This window comes from Cydia amplana, chromosome 1 (genome assembly GCF_948474715.1).
Source record: "Cydia amplana chromosome 1, ilCydAmpl1.1, whole genome shotgun sequence".
In the NCBI taxonomy this organism is placed as follows: Eukaryota; Metazoa; Arthropoda; class Insecta; order Lepidoptera; family Tortricidae; genus Cydia; species Cydia amplana.
The window spans coordinates 26,651,694-26,674,408 of NC_086069.1; the positions used below are offsets into that span (position 1 = coordinate 26,651,694).

At 38.3% G+C, this 22,715-nt stretch overlaps 4 protein-coding genes across 4 annotated transcripts; 1 reads left to right on the forward strand and 3 right to left on the reverse strand.

Moving 5' to 3' along the window:
* Positions 1–9,791: 9,791 nt before the first annotated feature.
* LOC134654260 (menin) lies at positions 9,792–15,027 on the reverse strand. The gene is made up of 6 exons (XM_063509730.1): positions 14,357–15,027; positions 13,907–14,132; positions 13,115–13,406; positions 12,404–12,553; positions 11,649–11,766; positions 9,792–10,147 (listed from the first exon to the last, which is right to left on the reverse strand). The coding sequence occupies exons 1-6, from the start codon at positions 14,921–14,923 to the stop codon at positions 9,815–9,817; spliced, it is 1,686 nt and encodes a 561-aa protein (XP_063365800.1). The 5' UTR covers positions 14,924–15,027; the 3' UTR covers positions 9,792–9,814.
* A 2,065-nt stretch (positions 15,028–17,092) lies between these two features.
* On the forward strand, positions 17,093–17,756 carry LOC134654270 (transforming growth factor beta regulator 1). The gene is made up of 2 exons (XM_063509739.1): positions 17,093–17,357; positions 17,498–17,756. Exons 1-2 carry the CDS (start codon positions 17,271–17,273, stop codon positions 17,723–17,725), a joined length of 315 nt encoding a protein of 104 aa, XP_063365809.1. The 5' UTR covers positions 17,093–17,270; the 3' UTR covers positions 17,726–17,756.
* Positions 17,757–19,288: 1,532 nt separating this feature from the next.
* On the reverse strand, positions 19,289–19,798 carry LOC134654281 (uncharacterized protein KIAA1143 homolog). The gene has a single exon (XM_063509750.1). The coding sequence runs from the start codon at positions 19,706–19,708 to the stop codon at positions 19,301–19,303; it is 408 nt and encodes a 135-aa protein (XP_063365820.1). The 5' UTR covers positions 19,709–19,798; the 3' UTR covers positions 19,289–19,300.
* Positions 19,799–20,278: 480 nt separating this feature from the next.
* On the reverse strand, positions 20,279–22,019 carry LOC134650510 (pancreatic triacylglycerol lipase-like). The gene is made up of 5 exons (XM_063505498.1): positions 21,920–22,019; positions 21,603–21,798; positions 20,959–21,359; positions 20,611–20,796; positions 20,279–20,505 (listed from the first exon to the last, which is right to left on the reverse strand). The coding sequence occupies exons 1-5, from the start codon at positions 22,002–22,004 to the stop codon at positions 20,279–20,281; spliced, it is 1,095 nt and encodes a 364-aa protein (XP_063361568.1). The 5' UTR covers positions 22,005–22,019.
* Between the last annotated feature and the right edge of the window lie 696 nt (positions 22,020–22,715).

Below are 22,715 nucleotides of genomic sequence, written 5' to 3' on the forward strand. Positions count from 1 at the left end.
CTTATAAAGGTTTAAATCAATTAATGGATTTTATTTAGTCCGTTCAAATGCAAATCCTGCTCTTAAGCAAGAAAATGTACAATGAAATAACGTTTATTGTAGACTTCCTGGGCTTTATTGTGTCCTTAGGCACACAGCCACAGCTAGGCCACAGGAGCGTATTCCGGGCGGGGCGTGAGCGCCGTGAGCGTTTTATATGTAAAGGCGGCGCGCCCCGCTCACGCGCCGCCCGGAAAACGCCCCTGTGTGACGAAGCCTTTATTAAAAAATAAAATTTCCACTAGCCATTAAACAAAGATTTTCTATTGACATAGGAAACGGTAATTGCCAGGGTTGTCGCAATAGAAATTCATGTAAAACACTCTGTATATTAACTTCTAAGTTAAAAGCCAAAATCATCTAACCGATGGAGAACTCGGTCAGATAATATCTAATGGCGTTATTCATAAACGCTTTACTGGCCTGAATTAGCTATGAATCGTTTGTCTTCATCTGTCAATCAACCAATCAATTTTTGTGTATTATGGCTCCATCAGGGCTTGATGATCCCGCCAGTGTCGAGGTTGGATAACACACGGCCAGTATGATAAAGATCGTCGGTGATGTATAGACGGTGTTCGGTAGAGTATCCATCCACCCTTCATCTGTCATTTTGACTTATGTATTTGTAAGAAAGGGATAAAACATGATTTAACTAAACCAGGCCCGTAAAGTTTTAAGGGGGTAAGGCGGTTATCGCACTGGTGCGATTTCCGCAAAGCTGTCAGGGCAACGTTATGGCTCCTCTACACCAGGGATGTTGCGAACATCCGCATCCGCATCCGCAACCGCGGAACTTCCGCATTATTTTCAACATCTGCATCCGCATAAAATCGATGCGGAGCTTATGCGGATGCGGATGTCGAACAAGTCGGTACAGGAACGTCTTAGCGGCGGCGTAAGTGCTAGGTAATTTCGTCATTACCTATAACGAAATCGTCTAGATCCAGAAAAGTCGGCCAAGTTACTGTTTATTAAATATTAAATATAACGCACCTATATTCTTGCTCAAATACTAAACGTTTGGTTTTTTTTAATAAAAAATACTAAAAATGTAATATTTGACGTTTTCTAAGTATGTACCTAATCATGACATCCGCATCCGGCCTTTAAATATCCGCATCCGCATCCCCATCCGCGGATGTCAAAAAATCGGCATCCGCAACATCCCTGCTCTACACTATTAGCAAAGAGAATAAAGTGAATAGAGAGTCACTGTCATGTAAATTATGTAGCCCCAGTACATTGCCATCTTTTGACAAAAGATTAAAACTGTTAGAACGCCATTTGACTTTGACCCTTATTCTTTCACTGATATGTGTTAATTTATTAGATATAGAAAATAACGCCATCTACCCGAGTAGGCCAAAGGTTATGGCGGCATCGCTCGAAAAGATTGCACCATACCTCTGGCCTACTCTCGGGTAGATGGCGTTAATTTCAATATTTAACAAATTAAAACATATCAGCGAAAGAATAAGGGTCAAAGTCAAATGGCGTTCTAACGGTTTTAATCATTTGTCAGAAGATGGCAGTGAATTTACTGTGACTACATAATTTACTTTGACAATCCGCCTCTATTTGAAATTATCTTTGCTATTAGACATGAATAGCGCTTTGGCCGCTGTATCGCACGCATCACACACGCAGTGTGATAACCGCCTAACTTCACAATAGCTTAGCTTCACAATAGTAATTTTACAGTCGACATCATAAAAAGATCAACAGATTACATCATTACATCTAAAATCTATCAAATACTACATGCACAGAAAATACTTAATTATATTCTTTGTTATATATTTCTAATTTCAACATTACAATACCCTCTGAAGTATTTGTATCGCTTTTTGTACATTTCAACTGTTCAAGCACTGCTTGATTCACGCACATGATTTTAAATACACTTTAGTTCAATGAAAACTGATCACTTTGGTAGTACTATTAGTTATTCTGTGAGTTTGTGTTGAGATTTCAATACAACGTGAAACTAATCACTGAACCCTTTCACCGCTCAATTCAAGTACAAAAAGTCAAGTCACACGCCAACATTTTGCTGAGAAAATAAAAGAATGTAGCAAAGCAATGTGAAACGAAAGTGTTTAATCGAATGTTTTATTTTAAGCGAAATGCCTGGGCCAGGATTTGAACCCGTTACCAAAGATTAATTTTGATATGTCGCTGTACTGCTCCGTACACTATTAGTAGCTCTGATTTTCGCAAAATTACGACAGTACAGCACCATCTATTTCAGCTGTTTAACTAGGGGTACTATTTATTTTTAGATTTAACATCTATTTTATAATCAATAACTCTTTGTATGCGGCGGTCAAAAGGTTTAAATTAAGTAATTCAATTAATAAACAGTTGTCATAATACTGATCCACTCACACTCCATGATTTTGTACGATTCATATTAATTGGGTATATAATTGGGTACTTTCCTCTACTTAAGGGCCTACTGCAGCCGCGTCTGGCGCTTCGTAAACCACGCCCGCTAGTTCTTCCCTCCCCGCTAACACGCACACATGGAAACGCTTCGCGCCGCACGTGAAGTTTGTGTGACCTTTTAGCACCATCTAACGTTACAGAAGTTAACTACCATTATACGCGGTCGCTGCGGTCGGCCAGAAACTTAAATTCGGAAAAAATTGAAACAGATGGCGTTGTTACTTGTTCATAATAGCAAACAATAAAATAATTAATTCATAAACCTGCATATTTATTGTTGTTTTGGAAGATGTTAACATCATAGAAGCAGCAGCGTATATAGCATATAAGTTAAGAGTATTGATAATAAGAAAATAGCACAAGAACAGAAAAGAGATTATTTTTGATAAAATATGATGAAAACAGATTTACTTGATTACGCTCACCTGACTTTGCGGTCACTAAATGCAAATTTCAACCTTATTGTTATGGGGTTACAATAACCCTGGGGTTGCAGGCGTCCATGGTCGTTATTATTATAAATGCTTTGGTTGAAATGCTTTTTAACCCTCGAATTTTTCATAGGTACAGTCACCTGCAATAATATGTTACTCTTCGACGGCCGCAAAAATATGTGACACGCTCTTATGGCTCTACAAATAAGATCTAACATGATCTACCGCAAAACGGCCTTCGGTGTGTAACATATTATTGCAGCTGACTGTACTCGTATTCATTGTTGTATAGGTAGGTATTAATATCTTTTATCCGATCGATTTGCATTTATTTGAAATAAATCACAGTGTTTAGTAATTATATGTTTTATTGAATAAGAGATTATTTAGGTATGTAAGGAATACAGGGTGCCTTTTTGAAACACTCATTTTTAGGGTTCCGTAGCCAAATGGCAAAAAACGGAACCCTTATAGATTCGTCATGTCTGTCTGTCTGTCTGTCCGTCTGTCCGTCCGTATGTCACAGTCACTTTTTTCCGAAACTATAAGAACTATACTGTTGAAACTTGGTAAGTAGATGTATTCTGTGAACCGCATTATATTTTCACACAAAAATAGAAAAAAAAAATTTTTTTTCGGGGATTCCCATACTTAGAACAACTGAAACTCAAAAAAATTTTTTTCATCAAACCCATACGTGTGGGGTATCTATGGATAGGTCTTAAAAAATGATATTGAGGTTTCTAACATCATTTTTTTCTAAACTGAATAGTTTGCGCGAGAGACACTTCCAAAATGGTAAAATGTGTGTGTCCCCCCCCTGTAACTTCTAAAATAAGAGAATGATAAAACTAAAAAAAAATATATGATGTACATTACTATGCAAACTTCCACCGAAAATTGGTTTGAACAAGATCTAGTAAGTAGTTTTTTTTAATACGTCATAAATCCCCTAAATACGGAACCCTTCATGGGCGAGTCCGACTCGCACTTGGCCGCTTTTTCTGGATAATTTTGAATTTCAATTGTCAGGGGTGCCTACATTATTTTTTAATACATTTTACAACGACAATAAAGAAAAGTTCAAATTCGCCGTATTTTTATTACCCGGGTCGATCGCAACAAAATAGAAAATCATGTTTTTCAAATCTAAGCGTTATTGTAATTTATCTCAAATAACCAAAAAGTCAATCTGACTAGAACTTAAAAACGAACTGAATTATTTTAATATGTCGATTTTTCTTGGTGACCCAGGAGAATTTTTTTTTTATCCCATACAAAAAGAGCGTATCCCAATCGCGTATCGGTTTTGGTTTTTACTTATAAGTGTGAAAAATATATTCTACCATATACGAAGGATGTGTGTTTTTTCATGTTTTATGTGTCTTTTTGTACAATAAAGTGTTTTACTGCTTCTAATATATCATATTAACGATTAACTAAAAATGTATTTACATCTAATTTAACTGGTAAATTATTAAAGTCCACTAAAATTAATATATATTCAAAAAAATATTTGTTAATATGTCCCAAAATCATGGCTCATTTTTAAGTCTCCTGACTTACCAAACATATCGCAACGAAGGCAAGGGTACAACGCGGCATCGTGAACCTAATAACGTAACGTTTCAGTTACTTTTTTAGTCGCCGACCATTTTATCCGGGGTACGAAAAGAGGTATTAGATCTATCCTGGGTCTAATATGTTATAAAAACATAGTTTATTGAAAAATGTTCGTAGGTAGTACACAAAATTTACATTTTCTTTTAAATATGTTTTGGGTCATCGTTCTCCCTGGTGACTTTTCTGGTGACCCAAGAGACATCAATTTTATTATGACTCAGGAGACTTTTTTTCTATGCACTTTGATTTTTTTGATGCGCTAATTTTGTAATCTAAAATAACTTTAATCTGCTGATATATATCACTTTGCTGATGAGTGGAAGTGGAATTGAAACTTAATTTATTGTTTTCTCCCTTGACATTTGACATGCTAACGCACTCCTAACGTTAATAAAGACCTAACTTTTAGAAAAACCTTTAGGAAAACTCACTCTTGAGCTTAAAACGATTAAGTCCTTATCATATTATGTTAGATTTTTAGTACAGACCCCAAATCAGTCAAAATGTCTCTTGGCCTACTAAATTTGTCTCTGGGAAAGGTACGATATCCCTAATTGTACGTACATTTCGCATTTTTCTGAAGGAACGGAATTCATAAATTGGGTTATTATTTTTTCAGATTATTTGATTGCATTGACATATCACCAAGATAGATAGAACATTTAAGTTACCAGAAGAAAAGCATTTGTGTTCTTTTATACAGTGTGGAAAAAGTAGGTTCGATTCCCGGGCGCGACTAAGCGAATTTAAAAAAAAACAACGTGTTGCATTCCGGGAGTGCCGACAGAAGTGAAAACTCAATGACTAGTCCAAAATGTCTGCAGTATGTATAATTGACCCATCCTCCTTTCTATTGAAAACTTTTGGTTCCGAAATTGCTGGTCAGTGAGCTTGTTTAAAATTCGAAATTCAAAGTTATAGCGTTAATTGTTTAAAATTCGAATAGAAATTGTAAAGTTACCTTGCAGACCTCGCGTCTAAATATATTTGGTCATGATATTTTGAGTTTTATTCACCAGTACTAGAGTTCACTTTTATTAGCGATTTCATCAAGATGTAGCTTTATTGAATTATATTTGAGTGATATAAAGTTATAATACTGTGAGATCCTCGTATTTCAGCCCGTACAAGATTATAACCTTTTTCATGTAATGTCATTGAGTTTTTCTTTATTGATTTAAATGCCATCTAAACCTTACGGTCACATGATCGCCTTACGCTGTCTCGAGTTTATCATTTTTTCCCCACCTCATAAAGTGCCTAGCGCCGCTAAAGAAGTTTTCACTTCAAAAATCTTTGAATGCAGTTGTTTCTTTAAAAAACAATAATGTTTCATTTAAGTAAAATGAGCAAACTTAAGGTTTTAAGGCACTTTCCCTCCAGGGCCCATAATTTTTTTCCACCCGGTAGTAGACAACTATTTTTTTCGACTAAATGAAGTTTTATTAGATAAATCGTTGATCACATGGTTCGTTTCACACATCACATCAAATCGTTTGTCCTCACAATCAAAATTTGTCAAAAGTAATGAAATTTATGCCAAAAAAACATAAATAAAACATATAAATTCAACACATTTTTTTAATAATAAAAATCTTTCTCGATGATATAAAAAAGAACATCGACAAATTATGTTCAAAGAATTAATATCAAAACAGATGTCATAATTAGGATTGGCTACTTTAAGAAAGGGACAGAGAGATTTAATCCTCTCGCTCTGCACGTTTTTCTCATTCCTCCTTGTCAAGCCAAAATAAACTATAAAATGATAGTAACACAGTACATTGTAATATTCACTTTTTCCACGGTATCATGTCATTGTAAATTACTTATGTGAAATTGTAGTGGCGTGCGACTTTCAAACCGAAGGTCACGGGTTCGAACCCCGGCCCGTGCAAGTGAGTTTTTGTAAGTAGAGACCTTTTTTAGTGGTACTTAAATATAATAACTTTTCGTATTATTGAAATAAAATATTTTATTCAAACATACTTAATAATATAATAATTAAAACGAATAATATCAATTAGTTTTTAATATTTATTCAATTATTTTAAATTATTTGAGCATGAAACATACTAGATTTATTTTTATCATTACAATAGAAAAAAAGCAAAAAATATATTCTTATAGATATTTTATTTTTAAACAAAAATAAAGAAAAAGTTACGGTTAGATTCTGATGGCTAAATACCAAACAGCTACAGATACATTTCAATATCTGTCGAAATTTCCTAACCCGTTGTAACTGACAAAGAGTATAGATTTCGAAGTAGCATGACGTAGCTAAGCAAACACGCACACATGCGTAACGTATAGGCCTGTAAGAAGGCACCATCATAGGTTTACCTCCGATTCCGTTACTACTCAATGGAGTTACGACTCAACGTTTATTGGATATTAAAATTTTACGTAATTCGGAGCGCTGCGCGAAGTGACATAGGTCTTACCTCTTTGAGGCACGACGGCCATCTAACATTACTGGCATAAAGGATGCATTTATGACTTTGACGCATGACAGAAAGAGAAACCGAACTGCGTAAAATGGGCGTTTGCTGTTGAATTCGTAAAATCAAAAATCGATAATAAATCCATCGGTAAAGGATAATAAGTTAATATTTAGTTCTTTGAAAGTTAAGACGAGATGAAAACCTTTGCTGTAAGGTGGGTTGTGGTGGATATGGATGTGTTTTCTAGTTGCACGAAGCTAAAACCGAAAAATGAACACGTAAGTTTGGATTTATTTTCTATCGAGAAAATTTTAAGCATTCGTGTTTCGACTACTACGAAATCACTTATCATATAGTCAAGAAACATATATCCGAAAATCACTACTGTTTGTTTCCGGGGCTAGCCACTGCCACGTTTCTAAGATCCTGTTATTTTTCGATGCACGGCCTTAATATAAATTATTTCACACCGTGCACGAAATAAAGCACCAGATAATTATTAGAAAAACATAGATAGCAGTTATTTTTAAACACAATTTCTATTTAATAAATCGCATGGAAGTATAAAAAGTAGGTGAGTTGTCTGTGACGCTACCACACACGTTTTCATATAAATTCCATATTAGCAAATCGTTTTGACAGTTCTAAAAAAGAAACTAATTTGACTAGTAGGAAAGTAGCCAATTATAATTCTATAAGTATATAAAAGAGAGTGATAATCAGAAGGATTTCAAATACGCATAATTCTATTATTATTATTCATATAATAAACCTTAGAAATATTTTGTCATGTATGCGCAATATTATTCATAATTTGAGTAATTAACTTAATAAGTATACCTACTCGTAATGTTCAAATTAGGCGAGGAATTGCATTAATAATGAGGTCCACACCTGGGCAAGTAAAATAGGCACTCATTTTAACTGACACAAGAGAAAATGTCGTCTCTTTGTAAGTGTAAATGTCAGATAATTCCAAAAATCACTCACAATTTCATCATATTGACGTTTAATTTCGTAACTACCCGAACACACTATGCCGTTCACTTCGTTTCTGACCAAGTGGCTACGCAATAGAACAGTAGGAATGAATGTAAAATGCAACCTGGTTATTTATTTACAGATAACAAGAAAAGAAACGCTTTACACTTAGCTGAGGGTGGTATTCCACCTGTCAAATTTCTTGTCTCACTCTCACTCTTAAGCAAAATGTGAGACGCAAATACACAAAGGACAAGGAAATTGGACAGGTGGAATACCACCCCAACATAGCGTGTAGAAGGCATTGGTCTCGGTTGACACCATATCTTCCGTCGCAAGTTTCGCGCGACGCGCCATATTTTTTGTTACCTTCTAGTTTCTTGGCTTTTTGACCACTCTTAACATTCTTATGACTTATTACCAATTACCAACTGGCAGTTAACAGTGTCATATAATTCTGATTGTTAAATATATGAGCTCGTCTCGAGATTCTATCCACTATTACATAATTATTAAAACCCGCATACCGGTTCAATGTTTATTAATAACCAACTTTATGGCTTTTGCCAGTAGATTCATCATCATCATCAGATCATATGTAGCTTGTGTTCGGCATGCGCTAAGGCGCGTGAACCGTTTTAATTTTAGTGTACGGTATCTCGAGACAAGCTCAGTTTAAAAACTAACCCCCTTATTCATAAACGCGTTACAAACCTCAACAAGCTAATAGTCGTTTGTCCTTATCTGTCATTTTGACTTATGTACTTATCAGAAAGGGATAGACCATAATTTGACTAATTCAGGCTCGTAAAGTTTTATGAATAACGTTTCAGTTTAACATACGGCATCAAGCGGAAACCAAAGCCAAAGGTGACAGTCCATTTCCAACCGCAGCTGCACTACTGTTCATTTTACTATGGAAATTGACACTGACAGTAACAGCCACACGTACAGTACCAGTAGTGCAGCTGCGGTCAGAAATGGAATGTTATAGTTTGTAGCTTTCTAGTAGACCCCGAAGGCTTATCCTATTGTCTATTGTTCAGTAAAACCGCACCTGCTACTTACCTGCAAAAAAGGGTCCTAATTATTCTATTTGGCACCTGAGCGCGGGCTAGTCCAACGCTCAAAAAACCAGTGTAGGTGCGCTCTCCGATAACGCGCCTTTGTTACGCATCTCGATGACACATTTTAGACTGGTTCTGTAGCGTTCGACTCGCCGGCACTCAGTAACCGAAGTACCGTTTTTTTATGCAGGTGGTTGTGGCACGTAGCACGAGCGGTTTTTCTTAACAATAGACAATAGGATTAGCGCTGGTGGCCTAGCGGTAAGAGCGTGCGACTTGCAATCCGGAGGTCGCGGGTTCGAACCCCGGCTCGTACCAATGAGTTTTTCGGAACTTATGTACGAAATATCATTTGATATTTACCAGTCGCTTTTCGGTGAAGGAAAACATCGTGAGGAAACCGGACTAATCCCAATACGGGCCTAGTTTACCCTCTGGGTTGGAAGGTCAGATGGCAGTCGCTTTCGTAAAACTAGTGCCCACGCCAATTACTGGGATTAGTTGCCAAGCGGACCCCAGGCTCCCATGAGCCGTGGCAAAATGCCGGGACAACGCGAGGAAGATGATGAGACAATAGGATTAGCCTTCGGGGTCTATTAGAAAGCTACAAACTATACCCTTAAGGCCCGTCTCCATATTGCGCGGCAAACTATCGAACATATATAAGCCAACCCGGTATCCATTGCGCGCGGCTGCCTCGCGAGCCAATGTTCGATAGTTTGCCGCGCAATATGGAGACAGGTTACGTAACTTACATGAAGGATGTAGTCGCTCAGCGCTCGCGCCTGGCGCGCTTAGCGCGACTAGTATTAGCGTCGTCATCGTCCCGCCGCTTAGCGGGCGCTTGCGGCCGCTGCAGCTGACTCTGCGCCGTTAGCTGCAGCTGCAACGCGTGCGTATTTAGCCGCTCGGCTAGCAGCAACGGCTGCAGTGCCGCCATCTTGTGGCTGTGCAGGGTGACTCGTGGCCGGCTGTTGACGGCCGCGGTGAGCTGGTCCCGGACGGATAGCTCCCCGCTCTCCGAGTTGTTATTCCATTTGTTCTCCTCCTCTTTGCTTTCGGACTCGGATTTCGCGGAGTCGTCGAGGCTGCATATGATGTGGACCTGGATATAATGAAAACAGTAGCTTATTAGAGTTATTAGTTTCACGTTTACAGGTTATAGCAAAATAGTCAACGTTTTAGGCAACATATCCCAAAGGGTAAAAACGGGACCCTATTACTAAGACTCCGCTGTCCGTCCGTCCGTCTGTCACCAGGCTGTATCTCACGAACCGTGATAGCTAGACAGTTGAAATTTTCACAGATGATGTATTTCTGTTGCCGCTATAACAACAAATACTAAAAACAGAATAAAATAAAGATTTAAGTGGGGCTCCCATACAACAAACGTGATTTTTGACCGAAGTAAAGCAACGTCGGGCGGGGTCAGTACTTGGATGGGTGACCGTTTTTTTGCTTGTTTTGCTCTATTTTTTGTTGATAGTGCGGAACCCTCCGTGCGCGAGTCCGACTCGCACTTGACCGGTTTTTTAACTTTGGTTTCGAATGTGGAAGAAATCGATGATGATGAGAAATCGATTGTCTAATTACATTTGTATTGAAGACGGCCTACCCCGAACCACGTTCGACGTGTTACCTCCCTGTCACACTTAAGTACAAATTTACAAGTGCAACAGAGAGGCACCACGTCGAACGTGGTTCGCGGTAGAGCCTCTGGAAACAACTTCAAAAAACCGGCCAAGTGCGAGTCGGACTCGCGTACGGAGGGTTCCGCACCATCAAAAAAAAATAGAGCAAAAAAATCGTGTTTGTTGTATGGGAGCCCCCCTTAAATATTTATTTTATTTTATTTTTAGTATTTGTTGTTATAGCGGCAACAGAGATACATCATTTGTGAAAATTTCAACTGTCTAGCTATCGCGGTTCATGAGATACAGCCTGGTGACAGACGGACGGACGGACAGCGAAGTCTTAGTAATAGGGTCCCGTTTTTAGGGTTCCGTAGCCAAATGGCAAAAAACGGAACCCTTATAGATTCGTCATGTCTGTCTGTCTGTCCGTCTGTCTGTCCGTCCGTATGTCACAGCCACTTTTCTCCGAAACTATAAGAACTATACTGTTGAAACTTGGTAAGTAGATGTATTCTGTGAACCGCATTAAGATTTTCACACAAAAATAGAAAAAAAAACAATTAATTTTTAGGGTTCCCCATACTTCGAACTGAAACTCAAAAAATTTTTTTTCATCAAACCCATACGTGTGGGGTATCTATGGATAGGTCTTCAAAAATGATATTGAGGTTCCTAATATCATTTTTTTCTAAACTGAATAGTTTGCGCGAGAGACACTTCCAAAGTGGTAAAATGTGTCCCCCCCCCCCCCCTAACTTCTAAAATAAGAGAATGATAAAACTAAAAAAAATATATGATGTACATTACCATGTAAACTTCCACCGAAAATTGGTTTGAACGAGATCTAGCAAGTAGTTTTTTTTTAATACGTCATAAATCGCCTAAATACGGAACCCTTCATGGGCGAGTCCGACTCGCACTTAGCCGCTTTTTTACCCTTTGGGTACGGAACCCTAAAAGGGACAAAAATACCTGCGCTCGAACTTCCGCGTCGAATTTGGATATGGTGCTGACTAGTGGCTTTGCCCAGCCTATGTGCAGAATGGGCGTCTGGCTGCCCTCTTCCCATTTACATATTCCGTCGTAAAATCTGGAAACAAGAAAGAAATTCTATAGGTTGTCTGTTACAAGACAATCTATGTATTATATGGGTTTCCGGTATTAATAGTAACGTAAGTAACGTTTGTATGGAAAGAGCGTTTTGTGGCGAGTGTTACGTAAGTTGTAGAGTCCAACTACGCGATTACAAAAATGTGAAGGAAAAACATGATTAGAATTTATGGAGGATGGATATAAAAACCCACCGAAACTATTATTTTTAGGTTAACCTTATATTAGAGCGGAGCCACACTGGCAATTTGCGAGCGAGTTGAAAGCGAGGAGAGCGCGCAGCCAGTACGGTTACCATCAGTTTGTCACTGACATAAACGCCGTCGAGAACGTAATTTACTTTTTATACATCTCGCTCGCACTCGCATATTAGTGCAAACGGGACGTATAGAAAGTAAATTACGTTCTCGACGGCGTTAATGTCAGTGACAAACTGATGGTAACCGTACAGTTCGCCACGAGCGCACAACGATCTCGCCGCGAGCGCGCACGATATCGATCGCCGCGAGCACGCAACGACTTCGTTCCCATTCGCATCCCGTCGCTTTTAACTCACTTGAAAATCGCCAGTGTGGCCCCGCTCTAGCGACAGGTGCGTGTGATTCCTGCAATCTCACCTTAAAAGGGAAGCAAAACATTCCGGATCTTTAAGAATCGACCGCGCCGAATGTCCGGAGCTCTCAACCTTCATTAACTGGGGTATTAGCTCGTTGGCGATTTCTGAAAATTCCTTGTAGATTTCTTCATCGTCCCGAGAATAGTTGTAACTGCAATAAAACAAAACAAAAATAAAACAGTTGTTTTAGACTGAATTGAATTATCTTTATCTCATATGTTTTAATTTATGACCCGTTTTCGTACCTTGTCACAGTGATGATCAATATGAAAGTCGCTAGAGACCTCATGCTATTGTCACTGTGACAAGGTACAAAAATGGGTCATAAATTAAAACATGTGACTGTACCAAATTTAATTAAAACATAGCTTATATGTTTAGTTTTTGAAATAGATGGCACAGGAGGCATGTATGTATACAGATAAATAGACGGACAGACGGACAGTATGAAACTATAAGGGTTCCGTTTTTGCCATTACAGCAGCCTACAATAATTAATATGAAAATGAAAATAAGATGTCTCTAATTTTATCAAGAATACCTAAACAACTTGTTGTATTTTACGGTTTAACTCTCGTATTTTAAAACATTCGCGCGACATGTTTCAGAAAACCGTAAATTTAGCTTAACCACGCTACATATTTCCTAATCACCGTTATAATTAACTAAACCTTATCTGTCTATGCAAGCAATCATATGGGTAAATACATACTGTCGAATGACGTCACCCGCACACGCCCAAGCATGAAACGCTTCCTTGTACATCTTATGCCGATGGTAATACCCTCCCTGAAACGTGTATGGGTACACATGCCGGTCCTCATAGTGTGTTCTTGAGGAACGGATTGCTTGGGTGTATAAGGCAGCTGAGTCCGGTCTAGAGGCACTTTTGGAGTTGTCTTCTGGAAGTGTATTTTCTGACTGATCGGAGCAGTTTGATAGTTTCATGTACTCGTCCAAATCACCGAGGTTACCCAGCGCCATTGGGTACATGTCTAGGCATCCTGTAACGTGATGAAAAACATGTGGCGACACAGAACGTGATTTTATCCCCATAGTTTAGAAATTGACTAATGAAATATAGGATCACCATCTTTTTAGGTTTATTCTATGAATAAAAAATTATTTTTTTCTTGTTTCTGTAAGTTTTCATAGAGATCAATGTGGTTCATAAATTGCTCCTATGATGTCATATTTGCTATGAAAAAATCATCAGGATTGGTTTTTTCATTCTTGAGGGTATCTAATCTCATTCACTCATGTTATCTTATTCAATCTGACTGACACTCTCTTTTATAATATATATTTGAGGCCAGACTTTGGCATAAAATATTAGCCGAAGACATAGATAATAGAAATAATATAATGGAGAGCTTTTCAGTCTAATGCCGTGTTAAGGCCATGAAGCTTGCTGAGTGGCCTTATTGGGTATGAGATAGTAAAGCTTGATTATATCACTATTGGTGGTGGGGGGATTCCTAGTATGTCATCAAAGCATACAGACCATTCTCATAAAGAAGCCAGAGTAGCCTGTGCTGCATTTGTGCCACTTCATGAACATCAATGGTCGGTGTGAGAGTGATGTTGATGGAAGACACCAGCGCCGCCAGCTCCATCAGCCGGCTGCACACCACAGGCTTGCCCGCTACATACAGCCAGGAACGGGCCAGCATTCCATCCTCTACGGAGCGGCCTCTCTTGTCTTCATTGCCTTTTCCGTGCCATGTCACCTTATAAAAAGTTGGATTGTGAGTAAAAAAAGGTAACTGTTTTTGATTTATAGAACAAGACCATAAAAGCCCATAAAAGCCTTGTAAAAATACTTAAAGCTTTAATGGTTTGATAAGCTCTTTTACTTATATATAGTCAGCAAGAGAACTAGTTAAGCATTCCAGATATTCAACATTTTCTACACACACTCTTACTTTCATTTTTTTTTTTTTTACTTACTTACCTCTGCTGTTTCAGTCCCGTCTTTCCCAAACACTACCCAAGCATGATCCTCAGACAGCGCAAGGTGCACATCCCGCTTGCCAAGCACTTGGCATCCCGCGGTGACGGCAAAAGCCACGCCGAAGCAGTCAAGCTTGTTCCCAGTGAGGAAGCTGTAGATGGACTGCAAGTGCGCGCGGTCCTTGTAGTAGCTGCGCGTCAGCGAGTTCCACACCACGTCGGCCACCCGCTTCACCAGCTCGCGGGTCGCACACTCGCCGGCCAGCAGCTTCGCGTCCACGCCGCTGCGCATCAAAGACACGAACCGCTCGTGCAGACCCTCCACTTCCTCCCATTCTACGCATGGAAACTTAATCTTGGCAAGCTTATTTGTCAACACGTTAATAATGTTTACATCTTTATCGCAGTTCTTAACATTAGTTAAGTTATTCTCGACTGCACCGACGATGATAGAAAATAGAGCCAAATCAGGCTCCTTGTCACTGCGTAGTTGTTCTTCAAACAATTCGTATACTTTTTGTATACTATCGATGGGAAATACTTTTTTATATTGTGATAACTCGGACATTATTGCTTCGCATTATATTACACTGTTAAAATAAACGTTTTTGATTGAAAAAAAATAAACAACCAAATGAAACACCGGCCTGCATTCCCTCTACAGATTAAATATTTAATTGCAATGTATGCATCTGCATCTTATATTTGTAGTCAACATGAGTATATTGCTTGCGATATGTTGGTAGTACTGAACCTGTGAACGAACACGTAATAATTTTGACAGGTGCATAGAAGGTAGCATCCTATAGAAGTAGTCTACGCGTGCTTCCGTGCGGGACAAAACATACGCAATGCGACGCTATGATTGGTCGAATTTATTTGTTGCCCACCATAATTCATACTAATTTATGGTGGGGAACAAAAAAAAGGTGAGACTGTGACAAGGACAAACAATAATAGCGCTTTCGCTGCTACTCCTACTGAAAGATACATAAGACTATCCCTTTCTGTCAGTTATCTCCACCAGTCATGCCCAATCCAGTTTATTACTATAGATGTTCAACCAAATCTTGTAAGTAGAAAAAGGCGCGAAATTCAAATTTTCTATGAGACGATATCCCTACGCGCCTACATTTTTCAAATTTGCCGCCTTTTTCTACTGACAAGATCTGGTTGACCAAGTATAGATTCATGGACAGAGGGGCTACCGCGAAAACCGTTTTTCGTAAATTGCGGGGATCTTTCTCTTTTATTCCAATTAGAGTGACAGAGAAAAATGCCCGCAATTTGCGAACTTCGATTTTCGCGGTTATAGCCCAGTGTCAAGGGTGTCAATAATGTAATGAAATCGCAGAGTGTAAAGTCTGCCTAACATATGACATCTATAATGATTTATAGTTTTTTTTTTCTTTATTTATACTTGGTCAACCAGATTTTGACAGTAGAAAAAGGTAGCAAATTTGAAAAATGTAGGCGCGAAGGGAAAATTTCCCATAGAAAATTTGAATTTCGCGCCTTTTTGTACTGACAAGATTCGGTTGACCAGCTATATTTATAGAGGGTTTTTACAAATGCCACCCTCATAGTGGCTCTCTAATAAAACTACAACAATCTATACTTGGTCAACCAGATCTTGACAGTAGAAAAAGGCGGCAAATTTGAAAAATGTAGGCGCGATGGGATATCGTCCTATAGAAAATTTGAATTTCGCGCCTTTTTTTACTGACAAGATTTGGTTGACCAGCTATAACTTTCACTATTTCTAAAAACGTCGTCATTAGCAAAATCCCTCCTGACCCACATAAGGGGAAAGCATAGAAGCAAGAAAGCATCCTATAGAAGTGGTCTACGCGTGCCTCCGTGAGGAACAAAAAATACGCAATGCGTCGCTATGATTGGTCGAAGTTATTTGTTGCCCACCATAAACCATACTAATTTATGGTGAGAATAAAACAAAATGTAAGACTGTGACAAGGACAAACAATAATAGTGCTTTCGCTGCTACTCCTACTGAAAGATACATAAGACCATATATATATTATACTACTCTTTGGCTTAGGGTCTATCTTTAAGGGCCCTCCACACTCGTGCGCGAATCGCGGTGCGAAGCCGCGAACGCGAGTGTGGCGTCGATTTCGCAGATTGTTCACGCCTTCGCGCATTGTTCCCCATTTTTTGTCGGTTTTTCGGCCCGCGTCAAAGGAGGCGCGAAGCGCGAACTAGCTAGACTCCACATTACTCACTATTTTGGCTCATCAGTTGCAAGATTAATATTAATTATATTATATAAAGCGTCTATAATTTACGGTTTTACAACAAAACAAAATGGAAAAATAGCCACAGCAAGTATGATGCCGTAGATAAATGACAGTTAAACTCGATCAGCTGATGCTTTTCCGCCATCTTGGCGCGAACCAAACTGCGAATTCACCGTGAAGTGTGTAAGTGTGGAGTCATAATTCAACGTCGCGATATGTTCGCTCTGCGAAGTCGCGCCGCGATTCACGCGCATAGTCTGGAGGGGGCTTTACAAATATTATATCTATGATTCAGATTCATGAGGGAAAGCCATAAAAAAAAAATTGTCAATAAATAAAAACAAAAAAAACTATACTCACCCTTTTCTTTTGGGTGCTAGTACTAGTGTAAGACAAAGATAGATCTCTGTCTATGTTGAAATGTGACAGTCCTTTGACAAACTATATATTATGATGATATGATGTCTATGTGATGATGTCAATCCTAGTTTATTTACTTTGCGTAGCAATTTAGTAATACTGTGCAAAATACAAATTAAAACTCAGATTCTAATAAAAAAATATACTTTTATTAATTTATTCTAATCCTTCTTCGGCTACGCGTAAAGTTCATTCAATGAAAACAAGGATATCAATCAGGTACCACTTGCTTTAACAATGAACAACGTCCTACATGAAAAGCAAAATAATCGCTACCGTAAAAAGTACAAATTTATGAAACGAAGAATTAAGAGCTTGATACTAGTAAGTACTGCATTATGTATTTTAAGAACATATACTAGCCTTTGTCATTCATTACTGTGAATGTGAATGTTTAAATCTTTTAATAAACAATAACAATCATTGACTTAGTGAACTTGTTAATGTATAATAAACAATTCCAGGAAAATGCTGCGCTTTGTGATGAAGTTGCAAGAATTCAAGAGAGTATAATAATTGTAAAGGATGAGAGAAAGTTTCTGCTGCGGAAGTTACTGGAATATCTCAATGAAGCTGAATTCTCACAACAAAACTACAGGCATGATACAACCACGATGGCTAATGGACCTAGCACAAAACTTAAGAAGAGAAAGAGTTTAGAAGAAAATGGTAGAAGCATTTCTTTGTCTTAACAGTCTTGTTGTGCCAATATCTTGGAAGTTTTTGATCGCCTCTAACGTCTAGAGCAAGAGAAAGAGATACTGAATGGATCAAAAGCAGAATTATGATAAAAATACAATTGTAAGTTATTTTAGTGATGTTATAATTAAAACTACATCAGAAATGGTAGGGTAACTTGCTCTACTGTTGGCGCCTCCCTAATTTTATCAATCTCAGAAATCAGAAAGGGCAGGTTAAGCTAAAGTCTATTTTTTTATTCGGTAGACTGAAATGACAGTTAATAGTATGAACATGAAATGTCATTTCATACTATTAACTGTCATTTCAGTCTACCGAATAAAAAAATAGACTTTAGTTACATTTAGTTCCTAGCCAGACCAACATTTGTTTATACTAAGTAAAGCCATATAATTCAGTTACAATTAAAAGTCTATTTTTTTATTCGGTAGACTAAAATGACATTTCATAGTATGAAATGACAGATGATGTTCATACTATGAAATGTCATTTTAGTCTACCGAATAAAAAAACCGGCCATACAGATGTGCATCATGTGCATATGGAAAGTATCAGAATATTTGGAAAAGTTACCGAAAAGGTAACTATAATTGTGAAAACAGAAAATTTCAATCCCTATACAAAAATATGACAAGTTTCTGAAACTTTTCAATGTAATTGTAGTTTGGAAACTTTCCGATGACACACCAGTAGCACAGGGTGGACACGCGATACATCAAAAATGATTTGCGTTTGTATGTGTGCGCGGCACGTCTGTACACGCATCATTGTGTATTTGACGGACTTCTGGCATGCTCTCAGTAGAGCGACTTACGCGGCCAGTCTCGGGGCGAGGAAATCCGAGTCGGGGCGGGGTGGTGCGTGTCCGTTCTGTATGATAAATATGATAATACTATTACTTATTCTGTGCCAGTAGTTACAATTGGTTAGGCCAACATTGGTTTTATTATGTTCTATAATTCTCTATGTATACTGTATAGTAATAATTAACCTTTTGACCATCATTTGGTGTATCTAAACATTAACTTTACCTACCCCACGACCTGTGGGCACAAGCACAGCCACTCAACATATTTAGGGCATTATTGCATTGAAGGGTTTTTGAACTATTTTGTGATGTGATGTGCTTCACTCAGTGTTTGTGAATAAATGTAAACATTTATTTTAGTGAAAATTGACTGGTTACAGGAAGTCTGTTAATGGAAAGTAATTTATGTTAAATAATAATAATAACAGAATACACAGATTGGTTCTTTATTTGCCACCAACTTAAGAATATAATCACATAAAAACTTCAACACATCTCTTAGCTCTACTAAACTCTTAACATAGGCATTATCATAAATTTTAAAATCATTCTATTGAGTCCAGGTCCATCACTAATGGGCCAAAGCCATCAGAACGGGGGTAAATTACATTATAATAATGTCAAACACTGACATTAAGTATCAACCATCTATTATATTGCATAGAGTCTGTTCGGAAAGAGAAGAGTCGTGAAGTGTATTGGGCCCCATACATTCCACGACTCTACTCTTTCCGCACAGACTAAACAATAATACATGCTGTTAACTACTTTCATCATCTTCCTCTTCATCATCATTAAATGACAGCAATTGACTTTGCTTTTTTTGATTGGAGTTCTTGCTTGGTTCTTTTCCTATTTTGTCATTTTCAGCTTTCTTTGACTTGGGTTTAAAAATAACCCGTTGACTGAGGTCTGCTTTAGTTTCTTCCGCTTCTTTCTCTAACCGTTTCCTCTCCACCTCTGCCTCCTCTGCAGTGAGGTCTCCCGGTTTCAAAACAACGACTTGCGGCTCTTCGCTTTCTGTATCATCTACGAAATCTTCCTCGGCGTTCTCAAGCGGGTCGAATTTCCGATTTCTGTCATCGTATCCAGCTTGTCTCTTTATAACTTTTAGGAACTCTGGATCCTCTGGTTTGATGTAATTCACGTTCCTTTTTCTATTGGCCATAATGCTGACTGGCAGTTAATAACAACTCTGTCTGGTACCTATAATGAGGTACATTCAATACGAATGATTTATACTTTTAGATTTTAGAACAAAAAACATTGTTATTTTGACTAAAACCAATCTGAAACTTTAAAATAAATCAATCCAGCAATGAAAATAACCTTGAACCAAGACCAAGAAGCTTCGGATTCGAAACTCGCATCTGTTTTTTTTAATTGAAACGTCAAAATTTTGTCACAGATAAGATAATGAAAATGAGGAGTGACATTTTCTGAACAAAGTGAGAAATTTCAGGGGTCTAAACATAAAAAACTATATAATATAGTTTGTCAAGCCATTTCCGTCAGTAGAAAAAGGAGGCAAGTTCAAAAAATGTAGGCGCGAAGGGTTATGCATCAAAAAAAAAATTCGTGCCTTTTTCTACTGACAAAGTGGATTTGCAGAGTAAATTCTAAAATGTGATGTTTGTCGTCACTTGAAGAGCCGCAATCATACCTTCAAAGAGCCGCGGTTTGCAGACCCCTGACGTAGATGAATAAGTAAGGATTGGAAACGGAATTGTTCTACGGCTCACAGAGTCACTAGTTTAGTGAAGGGTACTTTATCATTTGTTTTTAAGTAATACTGCCCTTTTGCGTTTCGATCGACGTTCTCTCCCATATATGTCTGCTCTTTACAGTCAGTGTTACTTAAAAATTCCATCCAACTTGTGCTTCGGCAAGCAGGAAAACCAGTAGGATTATCAATGGATTCGGAAAAGTACATGTGGGCTCTCGAATGACTACATGTCTCTGGAACTTTACAAACAAATATTATCCAATAAAATCATAAAAAAATTACATCGTAGTAGATAAAACTTGAAATAAATATGTTCAAAATAATGTTACCGAAGGGAACATTACTGTTGCACCCAGGTTGTGGCGATTCACCGCTGTTTGGGTAAAAATCAGCATGCCCACTGTTTTCTTTGGCGCCCAAGGCTCCACTGCACGTGTGTATCACGTCTACGAACACCGCGTCTGATGAGTCCAGGGTCAACGTGCTCGGTCTCTTTGGATCCTCGTAGAGAGGTCGTGCTGGATCAAGACCTGAGGTATAAGAAGATAATCAAGTAATGTGAGGCTAGTTAGTGTAAACGCCTTTATTCTCATGTGTTCCCTAATTTAAAAATCTGTTCTGTTGGTATTTTCTATTCTAAATTATCCATTCTAGGATGAATCATTCAAGGAGTTTTCGGAATTTATAATTACCGGTGACTCTACCCACTGTTACATTAGTTGTCGACGCAGCGACCCCCATCAAGTGTGCTCCGAGGCTATGTCCGATTAAATGCAATCTGTCGCCGGAAACATTGTAGAGTTCGCAGAAGGCATCTAAAAATTGTCCAACACGTGCCCCAACTTGCCCTGTGCTCTCCACTACAAACGGATACATAAAGTCATTCGCCGTATCACTCCAGTCCACAGCTATTACTGCCACATCTTTATTTTTCAAGTAAGCATCCTTGATGCTCATAACCATGGCGCCTTCAGCAGATGCTCTCCAACCGTGTGTTACCAATTTTACCGATTTGTTAGACAACAGTCTGGTCATGCTTCTACCTCTAGGTGGCAGTGCTGATTCATTTAGATTTATGTAATTGGATAATCCCCTGAGAACAATTCCATAATAACAATATGATAAGAAGCGGAGGTATTTAACTACAATAGTAGATTGAAACACAAGGAAGTAAAATGTATTTACACCGGGGGCAACAAAACTTAGGATTCACTTATGAAACTGAAATGATCCCTAAAACTTCATTTTGTGAAAGTGGACACCCACATTAACCGCCTAATCATTTATTTTCTTCAGTTGCAAGGTTACTGTGAGGTTTCGAGATACCTATACGAACCTTATGTACAATCTGTATTCAATTTCCATATATTGACCTGTACGCAACTGTCTCCGATCGATCGTGGTCAAATTAAGGAAGTGGGGTATGCCATCTCCATCTGGGAAGTAGACCCACTCCGTTCCGTATCCAGGGTACGATTTGGAGCTATGACTGGGTCCTCCATAGGAGTTAACTCCAACCATCCACATTTCATCTGCAGTACATTAACAGGCTTAGATTTATGGATCACAGGGTTAGATATATGGATGGACAGCATTTGCTGGACATTAATCCCCTTCGTAACTACTTATGACTTTGCCACAGAAGCATTTTACCTTCATCGATATGTTTTGTATTGTAAACACACGTCAACCTAAATATAGACAAAATGCTCAGTAATAATTTCACTGAAGTTTCCATTTCCAAAACCCGCACGTCTTATGTGTGTATTGTAAACACACGTCAACCTAAATATAGACAAAATGCACAGTAATAATTTCACTGAAGTTTCCATTTCCAAAACCCGCACGTCTTAGCACAGCTACACGTTATCTCGGTCGTAATAACAAATTTAAGTCACGGTTGACGAATTTAACAGCACTATAAACTAAAAGAACTGTACTATTTGTATGTACCTAATTCCCAAAGTAGGTACATAATTGTTTCATTAATAATTTTCGTAGTTGATATACTGCGGGTTCATATGCACATAATCTAGGCTCACATCCAGGTTCAAGATAAGGGTCATTTTCCTATGTTCTTATGGATATCTCCGCTCGTGTAGGTACTAAACTAAATTAAATAAGGTACATCCAATCCGGCTCGAAGGACCGCTTTAATCGCTTTATAGAACCTTTTTAACCCGATAAAATGACTGTAAATAGTGTAAATACATAGCAAATGTAATAAGCGTCATCGAGCTAACAGAAAACAAGAACCTACGAGGTCTGCGGCAGTTTGGAATCCTTAATGACAACAAAAAATATACTTATTCCGAAATGTGAATGGGGTAACTCCTCTGGGTCTTCCTAAACTGAGAAGCATTTTCACCCAAAGTCTTCACCCATCCAGCGACTAACCACAACCGACGTAACTGGTGGGTGCCGGATACTAAGGGATGGGCGCTTCCAT

What these genes read in the sequence shown, in the direction of transcription:
- LOC134654270 (XM_063509739.1), top strand. Translation starts at nt 17,271, where the DNA reads ATGAACAACGTCCTACATGAAAAGCAAAATAATCGCTACCGTAAAAAG. An exon ending in GAATTAAGAGCTTGATACTA is followed by an intron (nt 17,358 to 17,497) that starts GTAAGTACTGCA and finishes AAACAATTCCAG; the next exon opens with GAAAATGCTGCGCTTTGTGA.
- LOC134650510 (XM_063505498.1), bottom strand. Translation starts at nt 22,004, where the DNA reads ATGGAAACTTCAGTGAAATTATTACTGAGCATTTTGTCTATATTTAGG. An exon ending in TACAAAACATATCGATGAAG is followed by an intron (nt 21,799 to 21,919) that starts GTAAAATGCTTC and finishes AATGTACTGCAG; the next exon opens with ATGAAATGTGGATGGTTGGA. An exon ending in AACAGTGGGTAGAGTCACCG is followed by an intron (nt 20,797 to 20,958) that starts GTAATTATAAAT and finishes CTTATACCTCAG; the next exon opens with GTCTTGATCCAGCACGACCT.
- LOC134654281 (XM_063509750.1), bottom strand. Translation starts at nt 19,708, where the DNA reads ATGGCCAATAGAAAAAGGAACGTGAATTACATCAAACCAGAGGATCCA.
- LOC134654260 (XM_063509730.1), bottom strand. Translation starts at nt 14,923, where the DNA reads ATGTCCGAGTTATCACAATATAAAAAAGTATTTCCCATCGATAGTATA. An exon ending in CTGGCTTCTTTATGAGAATG is followed by an intron (nt 13,407 to 13,906) that starts GTCTGTATGCTT and finishes ATCACGTTACAG; the next exon opens with GATGCCTAGACATGTACCCA. An exon ending in ACGCGGAAGTTCGAGCGCAG is followed by an intron (nt 10,148 to 11,648) that starts GTATTTTTGTCC and finishes CATTATATCCAG; the next exon opens with GTCCACATCATATGCAGCCT.